The 22,913-nt window shown below is 35.9% G+C and overlaps 2 protein-coding genes across 7 annotated transcripts in view; both read left to right on the top strand.

Annotated features, from left to right (window-relative positions):
• slc4a10a (solute carrier family 4 member 10a) overlaps positions 1 to 16,577 on the top strand; it is a 52,537-nt gene extending 35,960 nt beyond the window's left edge. For 2 of the 5 annotated variants that reach the window (XM_079857017.1, XM_079857018.1), the window contains 14 exons: positions 91 to 224; positions 836 to 1,081; positions 1,198 to 1,303; positions 2,612 to 2,773; positions 3,581 to 3,694; positions 3,807 to 3,968; positions 4,064 to 4,315; positions 4,429 to 4,497; positions 5,106 to 5,279; positions 5,364 to 5,486; positions 5,620 to 5,684; positions 6,292 to 6,402; positions 12,139 to 12,175; positions 14,965 to 16,577. In XM_079857017.1, coding sequence (XP_079713143.1) covers positions 91 to 224; positions 836 to 1,081; positions 1,198 to 1,303; positions 2,612 to 2,773; positions 3,581 to 3,694; positions 3,807 to 3,968; positions 4,064 to 4,315; positions 4,429 to 4,497; positions 5,106 to 5,279; positions 5,364 to 5,486; positions 5,620 to 5,684; positions 6,292 to 6,402; positions 12,139 to 12,151 — 1,731 coding nt within the window. In that variant the 3' untranslated portion in view covers positions 12,152 to 12,175; positions 14,965 to 16,577. The remainder of the gene's footprint in view (positions 1 to 90; positions 225 to 835; positions 1,082 to 1,197; positions 1,304 to 2,611; positions 2,774 to 3,580; positions 3,695 to 3,806; positions 3,969 to 4,063; positions 4,316 to 4,428; positions 4,498 to 5,105; positions 5,280 to 5,363; positions 5,487 to 5,619; positions 5,685 to 6,291; positions 6,403 to 12,138; positions 12,176 to 14,964) is intronic. The other 3 variants (XM_079857015.1, XM_079857016.1, XM_079857014.1) reach the window with 2 other exon arrangements.
• Positions 16,578 to 19,418: 2,841 nt separating this feature from the next.
• The window catches only part of mcf2l2 (MCF.2 cell line derived transforming sequence-like 2), an 81,165-nt gene continuing 77,670 nt past the window's right edge, over positions 19,419 to 22,913 (top strand). The window contains exons 1-3 of one of the 2 annotated variants that reach the window (XM_079858192.1): positions 19,419 to 19,532; positions 20,525 to 20,787; positions 20,851 to 20,954. In XM_079858192.1, the coding sequence (XP_079714318.1) occupies positions 20,873 to 20,954 (82 nt within the window). In that variant the 5' untranslated portion in view covers positions 19,419 to 19,532; positions 20,525 to 20,787; positions 20,851 to 20,872. Of the gene's footprint in view, positions 19,533 to 20,524; positions 20,788 to 20,835; positions 20,955 to 22,913 lie in introns of those variants that run through there. The other variant, XM_079858193.1, reaches the window with a different exon arrangement.

Below are 22,913 nucleotides of genomic sequence, written 5' to 3' on the forward strand. Positions count from 1 at the left end.
GTAAGAACACATAAGTGAATTTATATCATGTACTGTACATCGATTAATTATGCTGTGACTGATGATATATTCTTCCCATTTCTCTCTTAGAGTGCGATAGAGTCTCTGTTTGGAGCCTCTATGACGGGTATAGCGTACTCTTTGTTTGCTGGGCAGCCCCTCACTATCCTGGGCAGCACGGGACCTGTCTTGGTCTTTGAGAAAATCCTCTTCAAATTCTGCAAGTGAGGCTCCTTAGATTCATTTGCAATAAGCATTTAAAAGTATTTCAATGTCTGATTAATGGGGGAATTCACTAAGAATTAATTGTTGCGTTGTTTATTTGCACATCTATCTATCTATCTATCTATCTATCTATCTATCTATCTATCTATCTATCTATCTATCTATCTATCTATCTATCTATCTATCTATCTATCTATCTATCTGTCTGTTTGTCTCTCTGTCGTCTGTCTGTCTGTCTGTCTATCTTCTCTGTCGTCTGTCTGTAATTCTAATTGTTTCATTTTTTCCAACTAAATTACTTGGACAATTTAAAAAAAGAGCTAATACAAAGTACTTTCTCACAAATAAAATTCATAATGATATTATAAAAAAGATACAAAGAAAAAAAATCGATTGTGGGTGATTGGTGACTACAATAATTATAATAAAATATTATTATTATTTTTTTATTAGCTAAAATATCACACAGGGAAGTTCCATTATTATTAAGTGAGTTTATAAGAGTCATTTTTATTGTAGGACCATTTTATTGTCCTACAATAAATGAGCATTTTTGAAAGTATAAATTGATTCAAGTCAATGAAATTTGTATCTGTGTCTTTCTCCCCAGAGAGTATGGTTTGTCCTACCTCTCCTTACGCGTGTGTATCGGTCTGTGGACGGCCTTTTTCTGTCTTTTGCTGGTTGCCACAGACGCCAGCTCTCTGGTGTGTTACATTACACGATTCACAGAGGAAGCCTTCGCTTCCCTCATCTGCATCATCTTTATCTACGAAGCTCTGGAGAAACTTATTCATCTGGGAGAGACATACCCTTTCAACATGCACAACAACCTCAACCAGCTCACTCAGTACTCGTGAGTACTGACACACACATATCATTCTTCCTCAAGTTCACAGCTATAATTCAGCTGTACATGTTGATAAAGTTATCAATGTGAAATATAATGATGTATTTGTGTGTGTTTTTCAGGTGTGTGTGCACAATGCCTAGAGAACCCAGTAATGCCACACTGAATTACTGGGAGGAAAAAAACATCACTGCATCTGAGATTGACTGGTTAGGCCTAGATGTCAAGGTGAGTGCGACTATTGGTGCATTCAAGTCTTCCTGGGAAGTTCGTTTACGAAATGTGAAGTCGTAATTACAACGTCAGGTACGTTTAAGTCAGGAGCGGAAAATATTCAGCAAGATTTTATTAACTCTACTTCTACAAAATGATGAATAAAGAATGCGAATCAGGTTTTTTTGATTTTTTATGTTTTTATACAATTTGCAAAGGTAAATTGAATCGTAATACGTCCTATCATAACTGTCCAATACTATTGCATTGTGTACATGCGACTAGTTTTATTGTAAATGAAAAAAATAAAAATAGCCTTCATTTCTACATTTCTTCATTTACCATCAATACAGATGTCCACCATATTAGTAATAACAGAAAATTAGGCATTGTTACATGCAACTAACCCAATCCTAATCCTACCCTAACCCTATAGTAAGTACATGTAGTTAATTAATATTACTCAGTACTTAAATATATAATTACACTGTAACAATGACACCTTAAAATAAAGTGTAACCGAAAGTTGTTAATTAAAAGTTTCCCACTTGTAATTACAACTTTGCTGTGGTGTTCCTGTGCATTCAACTCCTAAAAATATGATCTTTCCAACATGATTTGAATGCACCATATGGCTATGTTCTAAATGGAGAAGTATTATGCTAAATTGTTACATGACCTCCATAGCATGTCATCTTGGAAATTGTCACAACTGTTTTGTTGTCATGGACAAATATAAATATGGTTATTTTATGGTACGAATTAAAAACGAAAGTCAGTTTTTGCAAGTCTGATCAAATAATAAGTCAAGACAGTGTTAATACACAGCACAGTACTTCATTTATCACTCTCAAAAAGGAAATGTCATCGAGTGCATTGCCACATATACTGTGCTACTACATATACTACTCTCTTTCAAAAACAGTATGTAGTATACACCATCCCGAACATTCCCACGGACGTCTGCGACTGCGTCTCATATTTTTGGCTCAGATATAGGTTAATACATTTCAGTGACTAATAAAAGCAAATCCTCTGCTGTTTCACCTCAGTTCACCTCCGTTTCTATTTAAGCTCCTGTGCACACACACACACACACACACACACACACACACACACACACACACACACACACACACACACACACACACACACACACACACACACACACAATCTACTCCACTATAAACAAATCCTTGTGGTATTTCCACAGTTACACATGACTGCATATGAATTTTTATCCTTTCTTTTTCTTGATGTTGTGTTTATCTGTGTTCTTCATCAGAAGCAGATTTGATTATTGTGTCTCATGTTGTGTCTCAGGGCTGTGTGGAGAACAGGGGTGAGTTTCTGGGCAACGCCTGTGGCCATCATGGTCCTTACATACCTGACGTCCTCTTCTGGTCTGTCATTCTCTTCTTCTCTACGGTTGTTATGTCCTCTTTCCTCAAGGAATTCAAAACAAGCCGTTACTTCCCCACCAAGGCAAGAAGCTTGTGTGTGTGTGTGCGCGCATGTGTGTGTGTGTGTGTTTCAGTATAGAATAGTAGACAACTGTGGAAGTATGTGTGTGTGGATTTATGTGGATTTATCTGTGAAAAAATCAAAATATGTGAAAAATCGAAAATATCAATATATATATATACATATAATGAAAATATAATAAGGTCACACTTTATTTCTATGGTCCATTTGAGACATTCTACTAACTACAAGTAACTTTGCAACTACATGTCAACTAACTCTCATTAGAGTATTAGTAGACTATAGTAGACTGTTAGGTGTTACGGTTCAGATTAATAGAATAAGTTTACATGTAGTTGCAAAGTTACTTATAGTCTGTAGAATGTCTGTTGGGGGAGCATCAAAATAAAGTTTTAGCAGATATTAAGCAGACAGTCTACTAATACTTTAATGATGGGTAGTTGACATGTAGTTGCAAAGTTACTTATAGTTAGTACATTTCTATGGATACACCGTAATAACATGGGAATGGTTGGTGATATTAAAGTCCTGTTTGTGGCACATTAGTATATGTGAGGGGGCAAACTCCTCAAGATGGGTGGTGACCATCACATATACTAATGTGCCACAAACAGGACTTTAATATCACCAACCATTCCCATGTTATTACGGTGTATCCATATAAATGGCCCACCCAGTAGAATGTCTAAAGTGGACCATCAAAGTGTTGCATAATATAATATAATATAATATAATATAATATAATATAATATAATATAATATAATATAATATAATATAATACTCCAATTCTGTGTGTTTCTCAACAGGTGAGGGCAGTTATCAGTGATTTTGCCGTTTTCATCACCATCCTGACCATGGTTCTGACCGACTACGCTCTGGGGGTCCCCTCTCCAAAACTACAGGTTCCTAATGAGTTTAAAGTGAGTCGTTAAGAGGGAGTATTACACTACTGTGTCATTTTCATTTGTAGATTTTCACATAAATCCACATCCTCAGAATATCAATCTGTAATTGACTAATGACCTCTTACAGCCAACCAGAGATGACCGTGGCTGGTTCATCAGTCCACTGGGACCAAACCCGTGGTGGACCACTATTGTGAGCTTCATCCCAGCTCTGTTGTGCACCATCCTCATCTTCATGGACCAACAAATCACTGCCGTTATTATTAACAGGAAGGAACACAAGCTGAAGGTTTGTCACTACTTCACAATATGCTCCTTTTTGGTTAACAAAGAATCTTGTTCTCTTGCTGAGATGTCTTTCGTTGTGTATATGTGCATCCACAGAAAGGCTGTGGGTATCATCTGGACCTGTTTGTGGTGGGTTTGATGCTGGGCGTGTGCTCTCTCATGGGCCTCCCGTGGTTCGTGGCTGCGACGGTGCTGTCAATCAGCCACGTGAACAGCCTGAAATTGGAGTCCGAATGCTCCGCACCCGGTGAACAGCCCAAGTTCTTGGGCATCAGAGAGCAGCGCTTCACCGGCCTCATGATATTCGTCCTCATGGGTAGCTCAGTGTTCATGACCTCCGTGCTGAAGGTCAGTGATCTTCTTTGATCAACTGATGATAGTTACAAACTTGCTTGCAATGAATAAGAAAACTTTAGCTGGATTTGATCTTTTGATGGTTATTATTTTGTTTTTGTCCTCAGCATATCCCGATGCCTGTGTTATACGGAGTTTTCCTCTATATGGGAGCGTCGTCTCTCAGGGGAATACAAGTACTGCAGTTACTAGTCATATATTCTGCCTAACAGTTGTTCATTTTGACATTTGTAGGTGTGGCTTATGTGTCTTATAAGTATTATTTATATAAGTCCTTTATGCTCTTTGAAAAAAAATACAGTAAAGACTGTAAGCTTGTGAAATATGATTACAATTTAAAAGAGCTGTTTTAATATATTTTATTGATTGTGAAAGCTGAATTGGAGTCCCAGTGTTATTTTAGGATTATTTATATACTATTATAATATTTATTCATATATTAAATTAGCTTTTATTTTTACATTTTCATTTTTCAGTTCAAGGAATTTTTAGTAATTTTTTTTTAAACTTAATTTAGTTTTTGTTTTATTTTCATTTGTATTTAGTTATTTTATTTGTGTATTTGTTTACTTGCATTTATTTTACATTTTAGTTCTAAAAGTAAAAGTTTTTTTTAAGTTTAAGTTTTTCATCTTAAATTAATATTTTATTTCAGCCTCATTTCAATTAACGAAAACAATTTTTTAATTGGTTTAGTTTTAGCTTTAGTTAACAAGACTAAATTGTGTCCAAATACAGGGTCATATTGTACAGTTCTGACCGTGTGTTCGTGTTTGTCGTTCAGTTTTTTGATCGTGTGAGACTGTTTGGGATGCCGACAAAACACCAGCCTGATTTTATCTACCTGAGACACGTCCCGCTGAGAAAAGTTCACTTGTTCACCATCATCCAGCTCAGCTGCCTGGTGCTTCTCTGGGTCATCAAAACCTCCAGAGCCGCCATAGTCTTTCCTATGATGGTAAGACGTGTGTGTTTGTGTATATTTCTTGTTTTCATGCATGATCATCAAGATCTCATATGATGTCTGTGTGTTTTCTTGCAGGTCTTAGCTCTTGTGTTCATCCGTAAGCTGTTGGATTTTTTCTTCTCTAAGCGAGATCTCAGCTGGCTTGATGACCTCATGCCAGAGAGCAAGAAGAAAAAAATGGAAGATGCACAGCAAGAGGTACAGCCTCTCCCCCATAATGCACTGCTAGTGGTTGCAGCCTGCGACGACGCTATTGGCTGGCAACGACCAATAACTGAAGGCAATGTTTTAAAAGGACAGATCACCAACATGTTCTTTCTCTCACTTTCAGGAGAGTCAGTGTGTCTTGATGGAGGAGGAAGGAATTGTACAAGTGCCCCTAGAGGGGCATTATAAGTAAGTAGGATTTGTTTTGACAGTGTTTGTACACTGTAAAATTGGTAACCTGTTGTTGTTACCATTTCTACATAATCTAACCCGTAAATCTAGTCCTTAAGATTTTTAAAAATAAATGATACAGTATATAAGAATGATTGCTGAAGGATCATGTGACACTGAAAACTGTGGTAATGACTTTTGCATTAAATACATTGAAGTAATAAATTACATTTTAAAATAGAAAATAGAAACATGTATTTTAAGTTGTAATAATATTTCACAATATTACTGTTTTTACTGTATTTTTAATCAAATAAATGCAGCCTTGGTGAGCATGAGACTTCTTTCAAAAATCTTACAGTCACAAAACTTTTGAACAGTACGGTTTATTTTTTTACAGTAGGAAACATTTTTTCCAGTGGAATATACAAAGCATACTATCAAAAATATATAAATAATTTCATTTCACATATTTCATGTAGAAACAGCCTGGAGTCAAACATTTCTGTAAAAATGTTTAGATGGCCTTCTCTCTTTTTGAAGGACAAACTTTCAAAATGTTCTTTCAAAATATGACATAAGAGAAATAATTATTAAAAATGCTAATGTGTTTGCATTCATTAAGGGACGATCCATCCACGGTCAACATTACAGATGAAATGACAAAGACGTCTTTTGGAAACGTCTGGAAAGGCCTCAACTCTGACAGCACCAACAAAGATCAAAGCTCAAAAAGGTTTGGATTTAATATTCACTCAGAACATCCCCTGGCATGCATAACAATATTCAAACATGTCACTTTAATCTCACCGCAAACCTGCAAACATTGCATTAGGATAGATGAAAATACAGACACAGTATTTTATGTTACCACGGGACATTTTCAGTAGTGGCACGCTTTTATTCCCCCTTTTGGAACATTGAACTGAAATCCTACTTTTAAAGGGGTCATGAACTGGATTTTTTTAATGTTCTTTGAGGTCATCACAGGCATCTCTATCATTTTGTTGCTCGAGTAATCCTGTGTTTGCGTCTATCTCGTATTTACTACTAGATGACGCGTGAATTGGTGGGCGGGGCTAAAGAGGCAATGATGTAGAAGTAGGCGTTGATCTTCTGTAGAGGCGGTGTTTCATCGCACTATTACGCCATACTGTGACAAAATCTGAAACGAGTTGTTTTGCGAGCTTGGTTTCAATACAATTGGTTTTCAATTGTTTTGGTTTCTTGGTTTTTGGACTAATGAGGAAGTTTTAAGTTATGAAACTTACAGGATTTTTAATAGTACAATTACCTCTTGGGCCCTATTTTAACGATCTAAGCGCATGGTCTAAAGCGCACAGCGAAAGATCACTTAGGGCGCGTCCGAATCCACTTTTTCTAGTTTAACGACGGGAAAAATGGTCGGCGCACCAGGTGTATGGTCTAATAGGGTTGTCCCTATTCTCATATGATTTACAAGTGTTAAACCAATCAGAGTCTCATCTCCCATTCCCTTTAAATGCCAGTTGCGCCCGCGCCATGGCAGATTCGCTATTTACATGACGGAATTTGATAGTGGAAAGACAGAACGCGTCTCCAGAGCAGAAACGGAACTGCTCGTGCGCGAGGTAAAAGTGCGCAAGCAGACCATCTATTGGACAAGCCGGATTCCACCATATCTTTATGTACACAATAATAATCTTTTACATTGTAATCCTTTTATTTTAAATATTTGGCATGTTTGTGTGCTGCTGTGCGTCCCTGTGTGTTTAATAAGCAGTGTACGCGCGTTGTGAATCCGCCTATACAGATGGTGGTCAACCAGAATGCCTATTAACGCCGCGCCAGCCGCCGCGGCGAAATTACCGCGGCGAAAATAAACCAGCCGCATTTCAAAGTCGTTCCCGAAATGACCGCCAGGTGGCGCAAAGGGACATTGTGCAAAACAGCAGCAATTGCCGTATTTTAAAATGTAAGTGGGTTAAATAATAGGCATATTTTTCATATATATAAATAGGCCTATTAGGCTACAACAGAATAGAACCAAAGATAGAATCAATTTTACAGCTGAAAAAATAGAATCAAAAGTTAAAAATAGAGACGATGTTAGGAGCAATGACGCTGAATATTTTTACTATTCTATTGAGGAATTAGATAAACGAAGAGCTCTCGTGAGCGATACAATTTATAGTGATTTCAAAAGCAGTCCTTAAAAAAAAAAAAAATTACATGGAGTAGTGTGGCATAATTTTTGAGAGATTACGCGGAACACGTTTTAGTTAAGATCCTGGTTTCAATGCCCTTAATGTATATAGGCTAGGCTTTAAAAAAAATTCACAACGCGTTTTGAGATTGTTTTGAATTAAACATTGAAGTTTAAAATGTAGTGTTTTGGCACACCAGGCCGAGTGGCGTTACGCATTGTTCAAAAATCAGGTTTTATTCTGGCATGTTGAATTGGCGTTAATATTTTTTTTTTTTATTTATTAGATTTAGATTTTAGGTTTTGTTAGATTTATTTTTCTCATAACAGCTAAAATAACTTAATATATGCCTTGTCTTCATATGATTTTTATCAATGAACTAGTGTTTTCTGACAGTGTCGACTGCAAAGATGAAGTTGACGATCGCCATATTTGTAGTGAACGCACCTAGAGAGAAATGCACAAAGACATAATCAGAGAGTAGCCTTTTTCTTTTTCGTTTTGAATTATTTCGTTTGAAGACATTTCAAGCTTTGTGTATTTGATGTATTTATCATGTCTGTGTGAGGCATACGCTGAGTTTCGTTAAGTTAGGAGGATGAGATGCGCTCCAGCTGACGTGCAATGCAAGTGACCTCACGGGCGCCTCTATGATTAGTGTCTGTTTGCTTCTCTTACTTATTGAATCCAGACAATTGGGTGATGAAAAAATGATTAAAATTAAGATACAATTTATAGAAAACGAAATTCACTTTAAAAAAAGGTTTCTACTCAACAAAACTTAATGAAGTGGTCAAAATCATGTCTGACCCACTCCATATCCATCTCTCGATATAATGCATACTATCTTACTCATGCTGTTCACTTTTCATATTCAACATAGATTGAAAAAACAACATTATAATATTTTAACAAATATGATACTAAATGAGATTATTTAATGTCTACAACAGTAGGCCTATAGACTCTATTTGTACAAATTGCTGCACGTTAATGTAATTAAATGAAACCTTGTAACGAATTCACACTGTAGGGTAGACTGTGTACAGTTGAGACACCTTAAATAACTTGCGTTCGCAGCAAGCACAAGTTGTGATTTTTGCTGTGCACTTGCATATAAGTGTCAGCTGGGAAGGAAATATAGAGACCAGACCTCTTGGAACTTTAATTGAATACATAGCGTTGGTAAAGCATACTGAAATTACATCCCTACAAATGTATTAGGCCCTACTGAAAATAAATGTATCGAATTTAAGCAAAGTAGCCTAAATGTTAAGACTGTAAGCCCTTTGCTTTTTTACGTAGCCTAAAGGACTCTTATAGCCGACTTTGGGTTAATTTAATTTGTAGAGGATTTTTTAACTCAAACATTAACACTGAAATAAATTAAACTAAATTATTGTAATTTTTTGGCACACCACGACGAGTGGCGCTATGCATTGTTCTAAAGCCAGGTTTTATTCTGGCATGTTGAATTAGTGTTCAACAAATGCGGCGGCGCGTTCATTTGAATGAAGAGCGTTTCTCGCTCGTGCGAGCGAACACACACTGGAACGTTAGGCCGTATCGCAACGAGTGAATAGTGGTTGAACGTACGTTACGATCATTTAGATGACACGGGTTCGAATCCCGAACTAACTTGGACTACTGGTGTTTTTATATTAGCCTATTAATGCATTTTATAGTCTATTGTTGATGCAGAGAGATTTGTCTTCTAAAACATTTTTTTTTTGCCTATTTACAAAATAAAATCGCCATGCATTTCCATTTTACACTAAGGAACAAATATTATACAATGACTTTACTTCTGTAGCCTATAATAATTCATATATATGACGTTTAAACGACAAACAATAAAATCAGAACCAGTATTCTGTTGCGTTCATGGTTCCAGTGGCAGTAATGCATCCACGGCTTTTCAAAATGTCACAAAGCGTTTTGAGATTGTTTTGAATTAAATATTGAAGTTTATAATTTGTTTGGCACGACGAGTGGCAAACTCTTTGTTTTGTTTTGCAAACTCAGCTAGCCTGTGGGGGGTTTGGAGAAGGCAATACTTTGCTTTATCGTGGGGGTGGAGGACAGAGGTGTTAATGTTCCGTCTTTCATATGGAGAGTGTCGGAGCCAGCCTGATGAGGCAAAGGCAAAATTCTTTTAAGGATTAATCTCAAAATCTCCAAAAGTCCATAGCCTATGTACAGTAGGCCCTATATCTTATTAAATTATATATTGTAGTTTTATTGATTGTATAGGTTTTCCACAAACAATTTAAATTTAGCAGATACAGAGCTCTTTTATTGGCGACCCACCTCGTTTTATTGTAAGGTGAATTCAGCAAGGCATGTTGTATCTTTGAAGGAACAAAAGCTATTTGTTACAGTTTTTTCTTTCGTGATTTGTGTGGATGACACACAGCGACATATACAGTATTATCAGCTGTATGGTGTTTTTTTACGCTGAAATGCTTAATTTCGAGAAAGACCCACCGCGCGCAGTGAGGGAGACCAAACTTACTAAAAAAATATCCATCGCGAGAGAGACAAAGAAAAACGCCTGTTCTTAATTTATGTTGCTTTGAACTTTTTCCGTTTTGTACCGTTTTAATTTTTTAATTTAGCTGCAATTTCTTTGACAATAGAAATTTAAAATGTTGCAAGAATAGGCCTAAGATTCTGTGTTTCTTATTTTGCATCACAAAGGGAATAAACTCTATCGATGCAACCCTGTTTAAATAAATAAACTGTCCCGACACTTTATTCATATCTTAAAATGTGCGATGGGTTTTCAAACTTAATTAATTTTATTTTTATTTTACATTTTCATTGTTTATTTTTTAATTGAAAGCAATACTGTATTGAAAGTATTTTTCTGATTTGTTCGATCTGTTTTGAAAAATGTCTTCCGTTGATATGGCCGGGTATCACTGTCAGTCATCTCAATCTCGTGAATGATTCACACACACACACAAAAATAATTTAGCAGATTAAAGACGAATCATCTTCATTTTCTGGTGCAATCGGCTGACAGTCTTCCTTCATCAGATGTGTCGTCTTTGCAGCGGGAATGTAGCAAATTTATGTTGTAATGTACAATTGATAATTAAACAAGATGATTGACTTTAATAAACAGATACATATTCAAGCATCAAGAACGGAAAAACATAAACACTGTCGGCTACACTGAGATTCGATCTCAGATCGTTTGAAGCTCCGAGAGGCTATTGATAATGCTTTGACCACAGAGCTACCGTCAGAATCGCCAACGTCTACTATTTTCTCTGTTTTAAAAGTTTGTAACATGTAAGGCTATTTAGTTCTGAATATAACAAAGAATGCTTAAACCGACTACATCGGTTAGGAGCTGCAAGTCCTGAAAATGTTTTAATTTCACGGTAAATTATTTTAAGTTATTTCACTGTTATGTTTCAGTTAATAAATCTACAAACACATTAAAATAACACGAAGAAAATGACAAGTAACCTATTGACATAGCCTTTCTAAATTATAGAAAAACTGGGCACACAATGTTAACGTGTGTCTACTTTGTTTGAATTTAATGAATTTGAATTCGTTTAACCACAATATTTATCTTGAATTTATCTGTGACCTCAGCTCAAATTACTGCCGCGGCAGATTACGTCATAAAGAGAATAAACTGACACTTTTCAAAGTCTGTGATTACAGCGCCACTCAGCGGTAAAAGGCAGCAAATACACATCCCAATTTTGCCGCCGCGGGAACGGCGGCGGTAAAAGTCTCATTCTGGTTGACCACCATCTGTAGGTGCACATTACTAATGCGCTCATTAAATAACAAAAGAATACTGTCTATTTCTATTGCCTCAAAATAGCATCGCGCCAACAATGCACCAGAACACACCTCATTTTCAGACCAGCGCACAAATGGGCGCAAATGCATTTGCTATTTAAACAATATGGCGCAGGACGTGAAAATGATAACTGCGTCGGACTGAAACTAGCAAAAAACACTCGCGCCTGGCGCTGCATTGTGCCAGGTGTAAGATAGGGCCCCTTATGTCAAAAGATCAAGGAAAATTTGATTTCTCAATTCATGACCCCTTTAAAAACTCTGTTAAAGATCAAATAAGAAACATTTTCATTCTCAGAGCAGAGTTTGGTCATGTCTGAGCCCCTAAAAAAATGGAATTAGCAATCTAGCAATATATCTGTTCAGTGAACTCCTCAAACATGCTGTTCTCTTAAAAATGGAAGTGTGAATATCAGGCTCATATCATGACTGAATTTTTCATCCCTGTCACTCATAAGCTCCCTCTCCTAATGTCTCAGATGCTGATTTCCAAAGGTAAGACACAACCCAACCCGTCTGTGCATGATCACTGTATATACACTAGTGCTGTGGGTATGATGGTTCCTGTTTCCTAAATGTTCAAACCTTTTCAATTTTTTTTTTTTAAACGTTGTGTCTTCCTTTTTAGAGGTTAAGTAAGGGATAATGTACATCCAGCCGGTGGTTCTCTCAAAATAACCCCCGACAGGGTGATGAGAAGGCTAGTCTTGATCAGCCTGAAGAGGGGTATTTTGAGAGAACCAACGGCTGGATGTACATTATCCCGCTTATTACACGGGTACTTGCCACATAAGTAAATAATTAGACACGAAATATTGATCTGAGTTGAAATATTTTATTAGGTCTTTAAACGCAAAGCTTCCGCGGTGAGAGGAGTTGCAGCGGCAAGTTCAAACTAGACGGAGTTAAGAGATATGGTATACAGTCATTCATATCACTTATTACACAGCATTTCACCACATAAAAAAATATGGGGAATAAGGTATATATTGATTTCAGATTAAACTGTTTTAAATTCGTACCTGTTTGTATCTCATAATCTAACAGTGTACAAAACAATAGTCACAAAATGGCAGCAGCTGTGTTTGTATGAAACAAGAGAGAGCGAGTCCACGATACTGGATGGCATAATTAAATAACTGTACACAACATATTGATTCAACTGAGTTTTAATGCTTTATTACCTCACCAAATACAAAAGTTCCAAGAAGAAAAACCGTTCCTAGCAGGCGTGTAGCACTGCTGACTTCAGTAACCCGGATGAGCCTGCGTTATCTGTTTTGAGCGGTTATTATTGAGAAATTGGGGCTATTGACCAATCAGAATCAAGTATTCCACAGAGCCGTGTAATAATGATAATTAAATAATTCCAGGCTTTACAAAGGGCATCTTTGTAAAAACACGGGCATCATGAGGGATTCAAGCTCTTTTTTCCTGGGCATTTTAGCCTCTGTGTGCATGTTTGTGTGTATATGTTGAGAATGTTAAATGCATGGAAAAGCATGATTTCAGATAGGTCAACTCACTGGGATCAGATAGTCATGTAAAATAATGACTGTCAAAGTTAACGCATACAGTTAACAAAATGTATTTAACGCTCTTTTTTTGTTTTTAATTCTGATATTTAATTTGACCTCTGTTTCATTCTGTCCTGTGTGAATCTGAATATTCAGTCCCTGGTAGAACTCAATAATGTTTCTCAGTAAATTCTGTATATACAATATTATTTATATATAAATAAATCCTTTGTGGGATGTTCAACAAAAAGTCTAGAGTGTTTATAGATATGCACACTCCATTGCGAGAGTCATCAACACAATAATTATACTTTTATTTTTCTTTCCAAAAAATGCTTCAACAGATGAATTATAAAAGAAGTGTTTAATTTGAATTGATATTTACATATTTAAAAATAATAAATAGTTATAATTAAATAATTCTAATATGATATATTTAGTACAATAATTCATTATTTTGATCATTTGACAGCACTAATAAATCATAATAATGTAACTTTAACTTTTTATCATAAAGGAGCCAGGGTAATAATATTAAATATAAAATTAAGACCATAATTAAGACCATAAAAACATTTTTGTTCTTTAAAATAAAATAAACTTAAATATACAAACATTTCCAATGCAAAATTTCGCATTTTAATTTAGTTTAAATTGATTTACTAAAAAAAACGACAAAAATGGAAATACATTTTTTAAAAACTACACTTTTTTTTTAACTTGACAAAACAAAAAAATTACTGAAATGAAAATGAAAATGGAAAATATAAACATAAAATCTAATTCAAAATATCAATAAGACTATGATAGTATCTCAATGATACAAAAATAACACTGAAAGGCATTCACATAAAACGTCTCAGTTTACGAAGGTAACCTTTGGTTGCCTGAGAAGGGGATTGAGTCACTGTGTCTTCATCAGCATGACCTGTGTCTGAAGCACGTGTGTACACACGACAATTTCATTGGCCGACGACAGTCCATGACGTGACGTGATGAGCTGAGGTAACATGACGGCTAAAGCCCAATTTATACTTCTGCGTCGAACTCACGCCGTAGCTATGTCGTAGGCTGTGTGTAGCGTGCGTACCCTTCGGCGTACCCTGACGTGCACCTCTCCAAAAATGTAACAACGCGTCAATTCTACGCGGATGCAATCGCTGTGATTGGTCTACTAGAACCCCTCCCTCGGGTTTCACATGCTCCTTCTGTATGTGTAATTGTGCGTCAGCGTGGACAACGACGCAGAAGTATAAATGAAAACCAACAGGTAGTCTATAGCGTAGAGGCTCCGGTGTAGGTCTGACGCAGAACTATAAATCAGCCTTAACAGACAGCAGACAAACGGCTAGTAGTGACAGCAGCGGCAATCCACCTGTCACTCAAGTGGCCACTCCCTTAATTATGCACAACTTTAAGGCTTAATATAATTTAAACGAACGAGTTATAAAAAAAATCACCCCCCTCACAGTTGTCGTGAAGGGCAAAATTAGCTGTATAGACCAAAACTTTCTGCTGTAAAGTTGGGCATATTAACATGGGGGTCTATGGGATTGACTCTCTTTAGGAGCCTGTCTCTAGCGGCCAGTCGATGAATTGCAGTTTAAGTCACTTCCGTGTTGAAGAGAGAGACCCGGCAGGTTGCCACTTGGTGTACACACACGTTTCAGAACAAACTCGTGACTCGCTGTTTCCCGTCAGTTTTTCGACAATACAATTTTTTTTTTTTTCTCATGGTGATGTAAATCTTTCTCTATTATTCTTCAGCTCAAAAGTTGTGGGTGCCATTGGACATAAGCGAGGTGATGAAGAGAAGGAGACAGATTTGGATAGAGAGACGAGTTTGTGAGTTCTTGTATTTCAAAACACAGTATCGTGCCACACTACAAGCACCACTAAATGCTTCTGTTCTGTAGGTCTGTGTGTGCCAGTATGTGCTAAGGCACCTTGTTATATTGACATATTTTTTATGTGTGTGCGTGTGTGTGTGTGTGTGTGTGTGTGTGTGTGTGTGTGTGTGTGTGTGTGTGTGTGTGTGTGTGTGTGTGTGTGTGTGTGTGTGTTGGTGGGTGGGTGGGTATGTGTGGGGGTGTGTGTGGAGATGCCGCCCACAAGGACGATTGTTGGGTTGTGTTTAACGGTCCAATTGTAGTTTTCACCTATAGAAATGTAAAAACTATAATAGGTTACTTTTGTTTTCAACCAGGTAGAGTGTATTTTGTATGTTTTATATTTTTTTTGACTGTAGTTCCTATTGAAATCCTTGTCTTATAGCCTGAATATGTTTATTGTATAAAATTCATTCTTTTTTTATTATGCATAAATGATAAATATTCATTTGTGGGCATAGTTCAAATATCATAACAGGAGGAAGCAATTTCTGACGGAAGATGCAAATGCAGTTCTGTCAGCTTTTTCAATGTCTGTGCGATTACGTCAAAATGTTCTCCACACCACTAAATAAGATACTTGATGTTAACATTTGCTACTTACGAACAGTGACCAATATTTTTTTAAGTACTTTTATGAAGTTTTCCCATTTTGTGAATTTTATTGTAATATTTCCCAAAAAACACAAACGTACAGTCCGAGTGCTCTGTGCTCGTTTTAACATTTTCTCTTGAACTTCTTGATATGAAACACATCCATATTCATAAATTCATTGGTTGTACTGACTGTTTTTTATTTTATTTTTGAAAACTGTTATTACGAAGCTTTCTCATTTTGTGTAGCACTCAACCATGCAAATAATAGTAAACATATATTTTGTTAAAACGTTGCAAATAATATAACTGTATAGTGTTGTTTTCACAATGTTTCTGAGTGACAGGGCATCTGACTCCTCTACAAGACTCATTTACAAACCGAGAAAAGAGACCTCATCGCTCGAACGAACGAATTATACTATTACTGCCGATAATACAAAAATCATACAAGAAATGCAATAATATTCCTTTTATTAAGAGGGGCATTATACCATGTACAAACCAGAGACGAATCTAACATTAATCATCAACACATGTACATGTGATTCTGTATTTTGTCAATGTGTATCATTTTAAATAACAAAAGTTATTTAATGTGTGGATAGATTTAAATATGTATAGAGTGGGGGGAAATTAATGTTTTCATGTTACTGTCAGTGTTATTACAATGTTTTGCCATTTTTTAGGTTGGTTGACGAAACCACGACACGCACATCTGTCATGCACATGTCGGCAGGACAAAGTTCTGTTGATTCCACTGTAAAATAAGCATTTCTTCCTGAAAACAGCCACTGTTGTTTGTTAAATTATTCATTCAAATGAACATATATCGTTACAACTGTGAGAAATTTTCATCAGAATAAATGTAACTGCAAATAAACTGACTCGAAAGTGTGTTTTTGTAATGGTTTGTATTTATGTTGACATGACAAAGATAACATACTGAAATTCTATATTTAAGCTTCTTCTTGTAAGACACTTCTTTTGTCAGTATATCCTCCAGAGCTTTAAAGCTTCAACTCGGGTTGCTACAGTATATCTTTTCGGATTGGATGTATGGTTTTCGTTAAATGGACAATCATAGACTTACAATGAGGTGGTCAAAACTTTTATATACCGTAATAACTCTATTAGAGTATTTTAGCTTCATTACCATATCTACCACTAGCAAAGCCTAGCAACTAGCTTAGTTAGCAAAAATAAATTGAGGGAGTCAGGGAGCTTATCAATATGCGGGAGACTCCTGGAACTTCCGGGAGAGGTGGGATGTCTGTAACAACGTGCTAATTCTTGCTAGCAGCATGTAAAAACATGTTAGCAATGTGCTAAAATATGCTAGCATTATACTAAAACATACTAGCAATGTGTTAAAACATGCTAGCAATATGCTAAAACATAGCAATTGGTAAGACATGCTAGTAACATGCTAATTCATGCTAGCAACATGCTAATCTATGAACATGCTTGCAAAATAATGTTAGACACATGCTATGACATGTTAACAATATGATAAACTTGCTAGCAACATGAAAAAACATGCTAGGAAGCTTAGTGCTTATACGTTGCTTTCGAGTCGCTGCACATGAAGTCGAACACACGTATAAGGTAGGGTAGGAGATTTTCAGAGAGGCTAGAAATAGTTAGCTGATGTTAGATGTGGTGTTTTTAATATGCTTTAAGACAAACCATGTGCAAATTCATAAGTCAACACCATTGCTGGTGTTTCTGATGTCACAAACTACCTTGTAACCAATCATGTCAAAGTGTGATCATCAACAAGTGGATCTCTGAGCTGGTGTGAGTGAGTGGAGGCGGGGATAATTTGCATATTCATAGAACCGCATATATGAGGCAAGGGCGTAGGGTTACATTCAAGCTATTTTTAGGCATGAATTATTTTTTTCAAGGAAAAAACTTTTAAATAGGCCAATGTCGGTTTGGTGATCAAAGGTGAGTTTTAAGGGATACAATTATTGACTATAGGGGGACTTTAAATAGTTTGCCAGGTCAACTTAGGTAAATGGAAACCCTACTTAAAGAGGTTGTTCCACATTATTAAGCAAATCACAGTTCTCATGCAATATGGGGAGGAAGAAAGAACTTTCTGAAGATGAAAAGCATGAAATTGTGCAATGTAATGCAATGCAACAGGCATAAAAAAAACAACTAATATTGTGTGAAAACTGAATGGAGATTATCAAACTATCATAAGTAATTGACAGCGCAAGAGAACTCGGACAGATAAAGGCTTGTTAAGGAAAGTTTCTGTCAAAAAAAGAATTGTATTAAAAGGACAGCTATAAAAAAAAAAAAAATCATGCAGGCTGGCAGTAGCTTACATTCGCAATTCAGCCACTTCTAATCAAATCTCTCAAAGATAAACATTTACAGTGGGTTTAAAGAAAACTGAAGCACTCAGGTGCATTCAAACAAGTTAAATACTAAAAGGTCAGAGTAAATAAACTTAAGTTGTTTTGTATTTTGCCTTTGGGGAGTGTAGCTAATAGGCCTGTGTTCAAAAAAGCTGTTCAATGTAGTTCTAAAACCTGAAAGATATTTTAAGCTCTGGTTTCCTTTTAAAAAGGTTAGTTTCGAGTTTCTGTGTCAGTTTATGAAAAGACTTTAACGTTTTGTTTTACAACATTACACACAATCACACCTCAATCGTGAAATTTAGGCTTAAATGAATGAATGAAGTAGCAAAGAAGTTGCTAGCGATCAAGTTTACCTGCCTGACACATCAGTGATACAAACATTTTATTAAAAACAGTGACTTCAAAATTCACATTTAAGGTATGATCGTGAGAACAAAGCTATAGTAATTGCTAAATCACAGACTTTATTTTACTCATAAAATTTAAACCGATATTCTCGTGAAATCTCGAGGGAATCTTAGATGGCCTACAAATGGACGCCATATGGCTGAGCAGCGTTTCCCTCCTTTCTTTCTTTTATCGGTTTATACTAAACATCTCAAACAAGTTAGAGCGTCCTTTTAAAGTATACATTTATATAAATTGACTGCTAAGAGATATAAAATGCAATGCAGCTCTTTTCTGTGGGTTAGATCTGCAGAGAGGATGGAGTGTTTTTTTAATTTTTATTCATAAGTTTACAAGCAATAGCTGTTTGCTCGTCTCAACTTGGCTAATTTATCGGGACTCCAATTGGTATGGTATAAATTCATAACGCTGCAAAAGAGCATTTAGTGTGTAGATTGATTCAAATATGATCTGGTTGAACTCAATGGTTTCGCTGACAGGGCTTAGAATAAGCCAGGATTAGGCCTTATTTGTCTTATTTGATCATAATATGCAGTATTTGAGTCGATCGGCCATAGCGATATTGATTGCTCAAAAATAATTTTAGTACCAAAGCGTGTCTGCTACATGATTCATGAATGTCACAGTCATACTCGTGTGTCCAGCTGGAGGCGCCGCAGTTCAGGTTTCATGCATTGCTGTGGTTTGTTACAGGACCTGCAGCGCCACCTGCCGGTCAAACAGCAGTAGTTCGATATTTATTATGCTCTAAATAATGCTATTACATTTCCTCTATGCAATTATCTGGACATTTACTTTAGCTAGCCTTTCCATTTCCAACAGTCTTGTTTTATGTCGTTATTTTGGTATAAATAAATATATACCGAATATTTTGAGTGAAACATGCACAATAAGTTTACATGTTATGGCACGGGCACAGATGGCGTCCCATCACTGAGCGTTTCCAAGGAGAGGATCTGGCTCCCATGGGCAATGTCAAGTAAGATGATAACAGCCCTTCAGCTCACATCAAAATGTGGGAAAGAGCCCAGCTCAGCCATGTGTGGATGCAGCTCCTCCACAAAATGTAAGTCAATAAATGAAAAATAAAAATGGGGAATTGAATGGGGAATTTAACAATTGTACAGAATGTTATTTATGATGTTTAGATATGGTTTGATAAATGGAATTTATGACATTCCATATATTTAATTATGTTTTAAAATAATAATAATTTAATGCATTTGTGTGGTGCAGATTTACACAGAAGTGTTTAGAAGTCAAATATTTACATATTTACAATTAATCACCTGCCCAATGCAACACAAATACTATTTAAAAATGAATGGAAATCAATTACATTGTTCAGTATGATAATTACATGCTACATATTGCTTTACTCAGTTATGAATGTATTCAATTAATACTTCAATAATATAATATAGCCTAATATAATGTAGAATTATATATATATATATATATATATATATATATATATATATATATATATATATATATATATATATATATATACAGACAGGCTGCATGTATTAGTAGTAATAATAATACATTTTATTTTATGCATTTATGAATAATGTGTTCTATTAATATATATAAATAAGTTAAATATAAACAGTTATTAATGTAATATAATATAGTGTAGAGTAATATTAGATTTAATTTTTTTAAACATTTTACAAGATATGCTGTTTGACAGGCTGCATGTAGTAGTAGTACTAATAATTATTATTTTATGCATCTATGAATATGTTCTATTAATATATAAATATGTTAAATATGAAAATGAATAGTATAATGTAATATAATATAATGTAGAATAATATTTAAAAAAATTAGAGATGTTGTTTGACAGGCTGTAATAATAATAATACATTTTATGTTATGCATTTATGAATACATAAATAAGTTAAATATTAATAATATAATATATATTATAATAATAGTTACATTTGATAAGAGGTGCCGTATGACCATGACAGCTGCATGCATAAGGCTCCACTCCACTGAATCCATTGTTCCATGTTTTGTGTGAGCGGATCTCCGTGTGTCTCTCTGAAGGCAGGTATAGCCTCCCTCCGATCCTCTTCCTGGTGCCTGACACACAGTCTTCAGGATAGAAGCCGGAGAGCCGCTTTGAAGAGTCCAGCCGGGATCACTCCGGCGCAGAGATTCAGAATGAATGATTAACATCACAAAAGCCCCTCCACGACTCCACACTGTAGGACAAAAGAGCTGGATTCATCTCTCTGGTGTCTTCCATCGGAGATCTCCATCCAGGGCTGGGAGCGGCCGCTGGCTTTGTGAGAGAGGAGAGGAGAGGAGAGGAGAGGAGAGGAGAGGAGAGGAGAGGAGAGGAGAGGAGAGGAGAGGAGAGGAGAGGAGAGGAGGAGAGATATACACCCTGAGATGCTCTGCCGGCTGGAGGAGGACGAGGAGATGTCTCTACTGGAGCTTCAGCAGAGGGTGGACTGTGTCCTCACTCATGTTGGTGAGTGTGTTATCCTCTGCTGAGGAGGATAGGGGTGTGTGACAGCTGTGGTTGAGCTCTCCGCCGGTGATTCAGGGCCGATACATGAATTCTGGGATTGGGAAACCTTGAGGTGAGGTTTGTGGGTGTTTCCTGATGGATAGTGATAGAAATCAAGCTTGATCTTAGACCTCTTTTTTTTTATTTTACCATTGAATGGCACGTTATCACACGTCATTCAGAGCACAGCTTTTAGGGCAGCAAAGTGACAAAATGATTTTTAATTGTATTTGTTTGTTTTATTAGTTGTATAATGTAAGACTTAATTTTTTTTGAGGTTATGACAATGTCTTTGCATAGGAACTACCGGCTTAGTAACGTCTGGCACCTGTATTATCTGTATTACCAAAAATATTATGTGCAAAACTTGAAAATAAATGAAGAAAATAAAGAAAATAAGTAAATAAAGAAAAATATATTTTTTAACACATATTTGTTTGTACATTTAGATTGAAATTGAAATATTATACTTATAATAATATTATTAAATATTATATTATATATTTACATATTTAAAATTTGGCACTGCATTACCTGCCTAAAGTACCAACATTAATATGTATATATATATATATATATATATATATATATATAAGCAAATTAATTATATTGTTCAGTATGACTAATATGACATAATCTAAATATAATCTTTATTTATTAATAATATATTATATTAATATATGGATACATTAAATATCAATAATGTTTTTATATAATATAATATAATAATAATTATAGTAAATTATTATTTGCCGTTTGTGTTTTACAGTACAGGCTTAATGCATAAGGCTCCATTCCACTGAATCTGGTGCAAAAAGCAGATTCAATCATTTAATAATTTAATTTTATTACTTTTTATTTTAAGGTTATGGTAATGTCTTTGCGTAGGAATTACCAGCTAATTAGTGGCATCGAATGAGACTATTTGTGTCAGACTCATACAACATTCAATTACATATTTCAGAATTCAAGAAAATAAATGCAGCTCATGGGGGAATTCACAGCATTATGTTAAAAATCAGCTTGTAGGAAATCTGGATATTTTTAATCCATCTCCTCTCAGAGATATATATATATATATATATATATATATATATATATATATATATATATATATATATATATACTGTTTGTATATTGGCATGGCATCAAAAGCACAGAAATATCCTTGTGGTTCCCCGTTCCAGTGAGTGAAGTAGGTTATTGTGCCATGCTGGTGCTGCTGTCCCGCATGAGAGAGAGAGAGAGAGAGAGAGAGAGAGAGAGAGAGAGAGAGAGAGAGAGAGAGAGAGAGAGAGAGAGAGAGAGAGAGAGAGAGAGAGAGAGAGAGACTGCTCGCCCCCACTGCAGCCCTTAGGGGACGTCAGGCCGTTGCCATGGAAACTGAGATTGGCCAGTTCAGCCATATTGATTCATGGAGACACTCCATGCTTTAAACACGCAGTCCCTGCTTCCTAAGTTTATTATCCGCATTATAACACACACCGCTGCTTCAGCTCTCCGGGCCGACTGAAAATCAGCAGGCTTTTTAAACAATGATTAAACCGTTTGCTTTCGGTTCACTGCTCTGAGCTGCACTTTGGAAGCTAGGAATATCCAAACGTTGCTAAAAGATATATAACGTAACGGATGGCCTCTCACACCTGCCTCAAACAACATAAAAATAAAAGAGTTAATGCTTTCCGGTGATCCATCAGAGTAGCGGCGAGTGAGTCACAGATGTGACCATCCGGCCCTCTAATAGCAAGATGACTAAACGCTGAGAGCTTCTGCTTTTTGATTGGTCAGCTGTGATGATATCACTCTCATGTTCATTTTAAAGTGATATATTGCACCGTTCTGGATCTGTATTGCGTTGCTCATGAATATTTAACATGCCAGATGAGCAGGCAAGCATAAATAATAGAATAAAATATAAAA

This window comes from Squalius cephalus (assembly GCF_949319135.1).
Source record: "Squalius cephalus genome assembly, chromosome: 22".
Lineage (NCBI taxonomy): Eukaryota > Metazoa > Chordata > Actinopteri > Cypriniformes > Leuciscidae > Squalius > Squalius cephalus.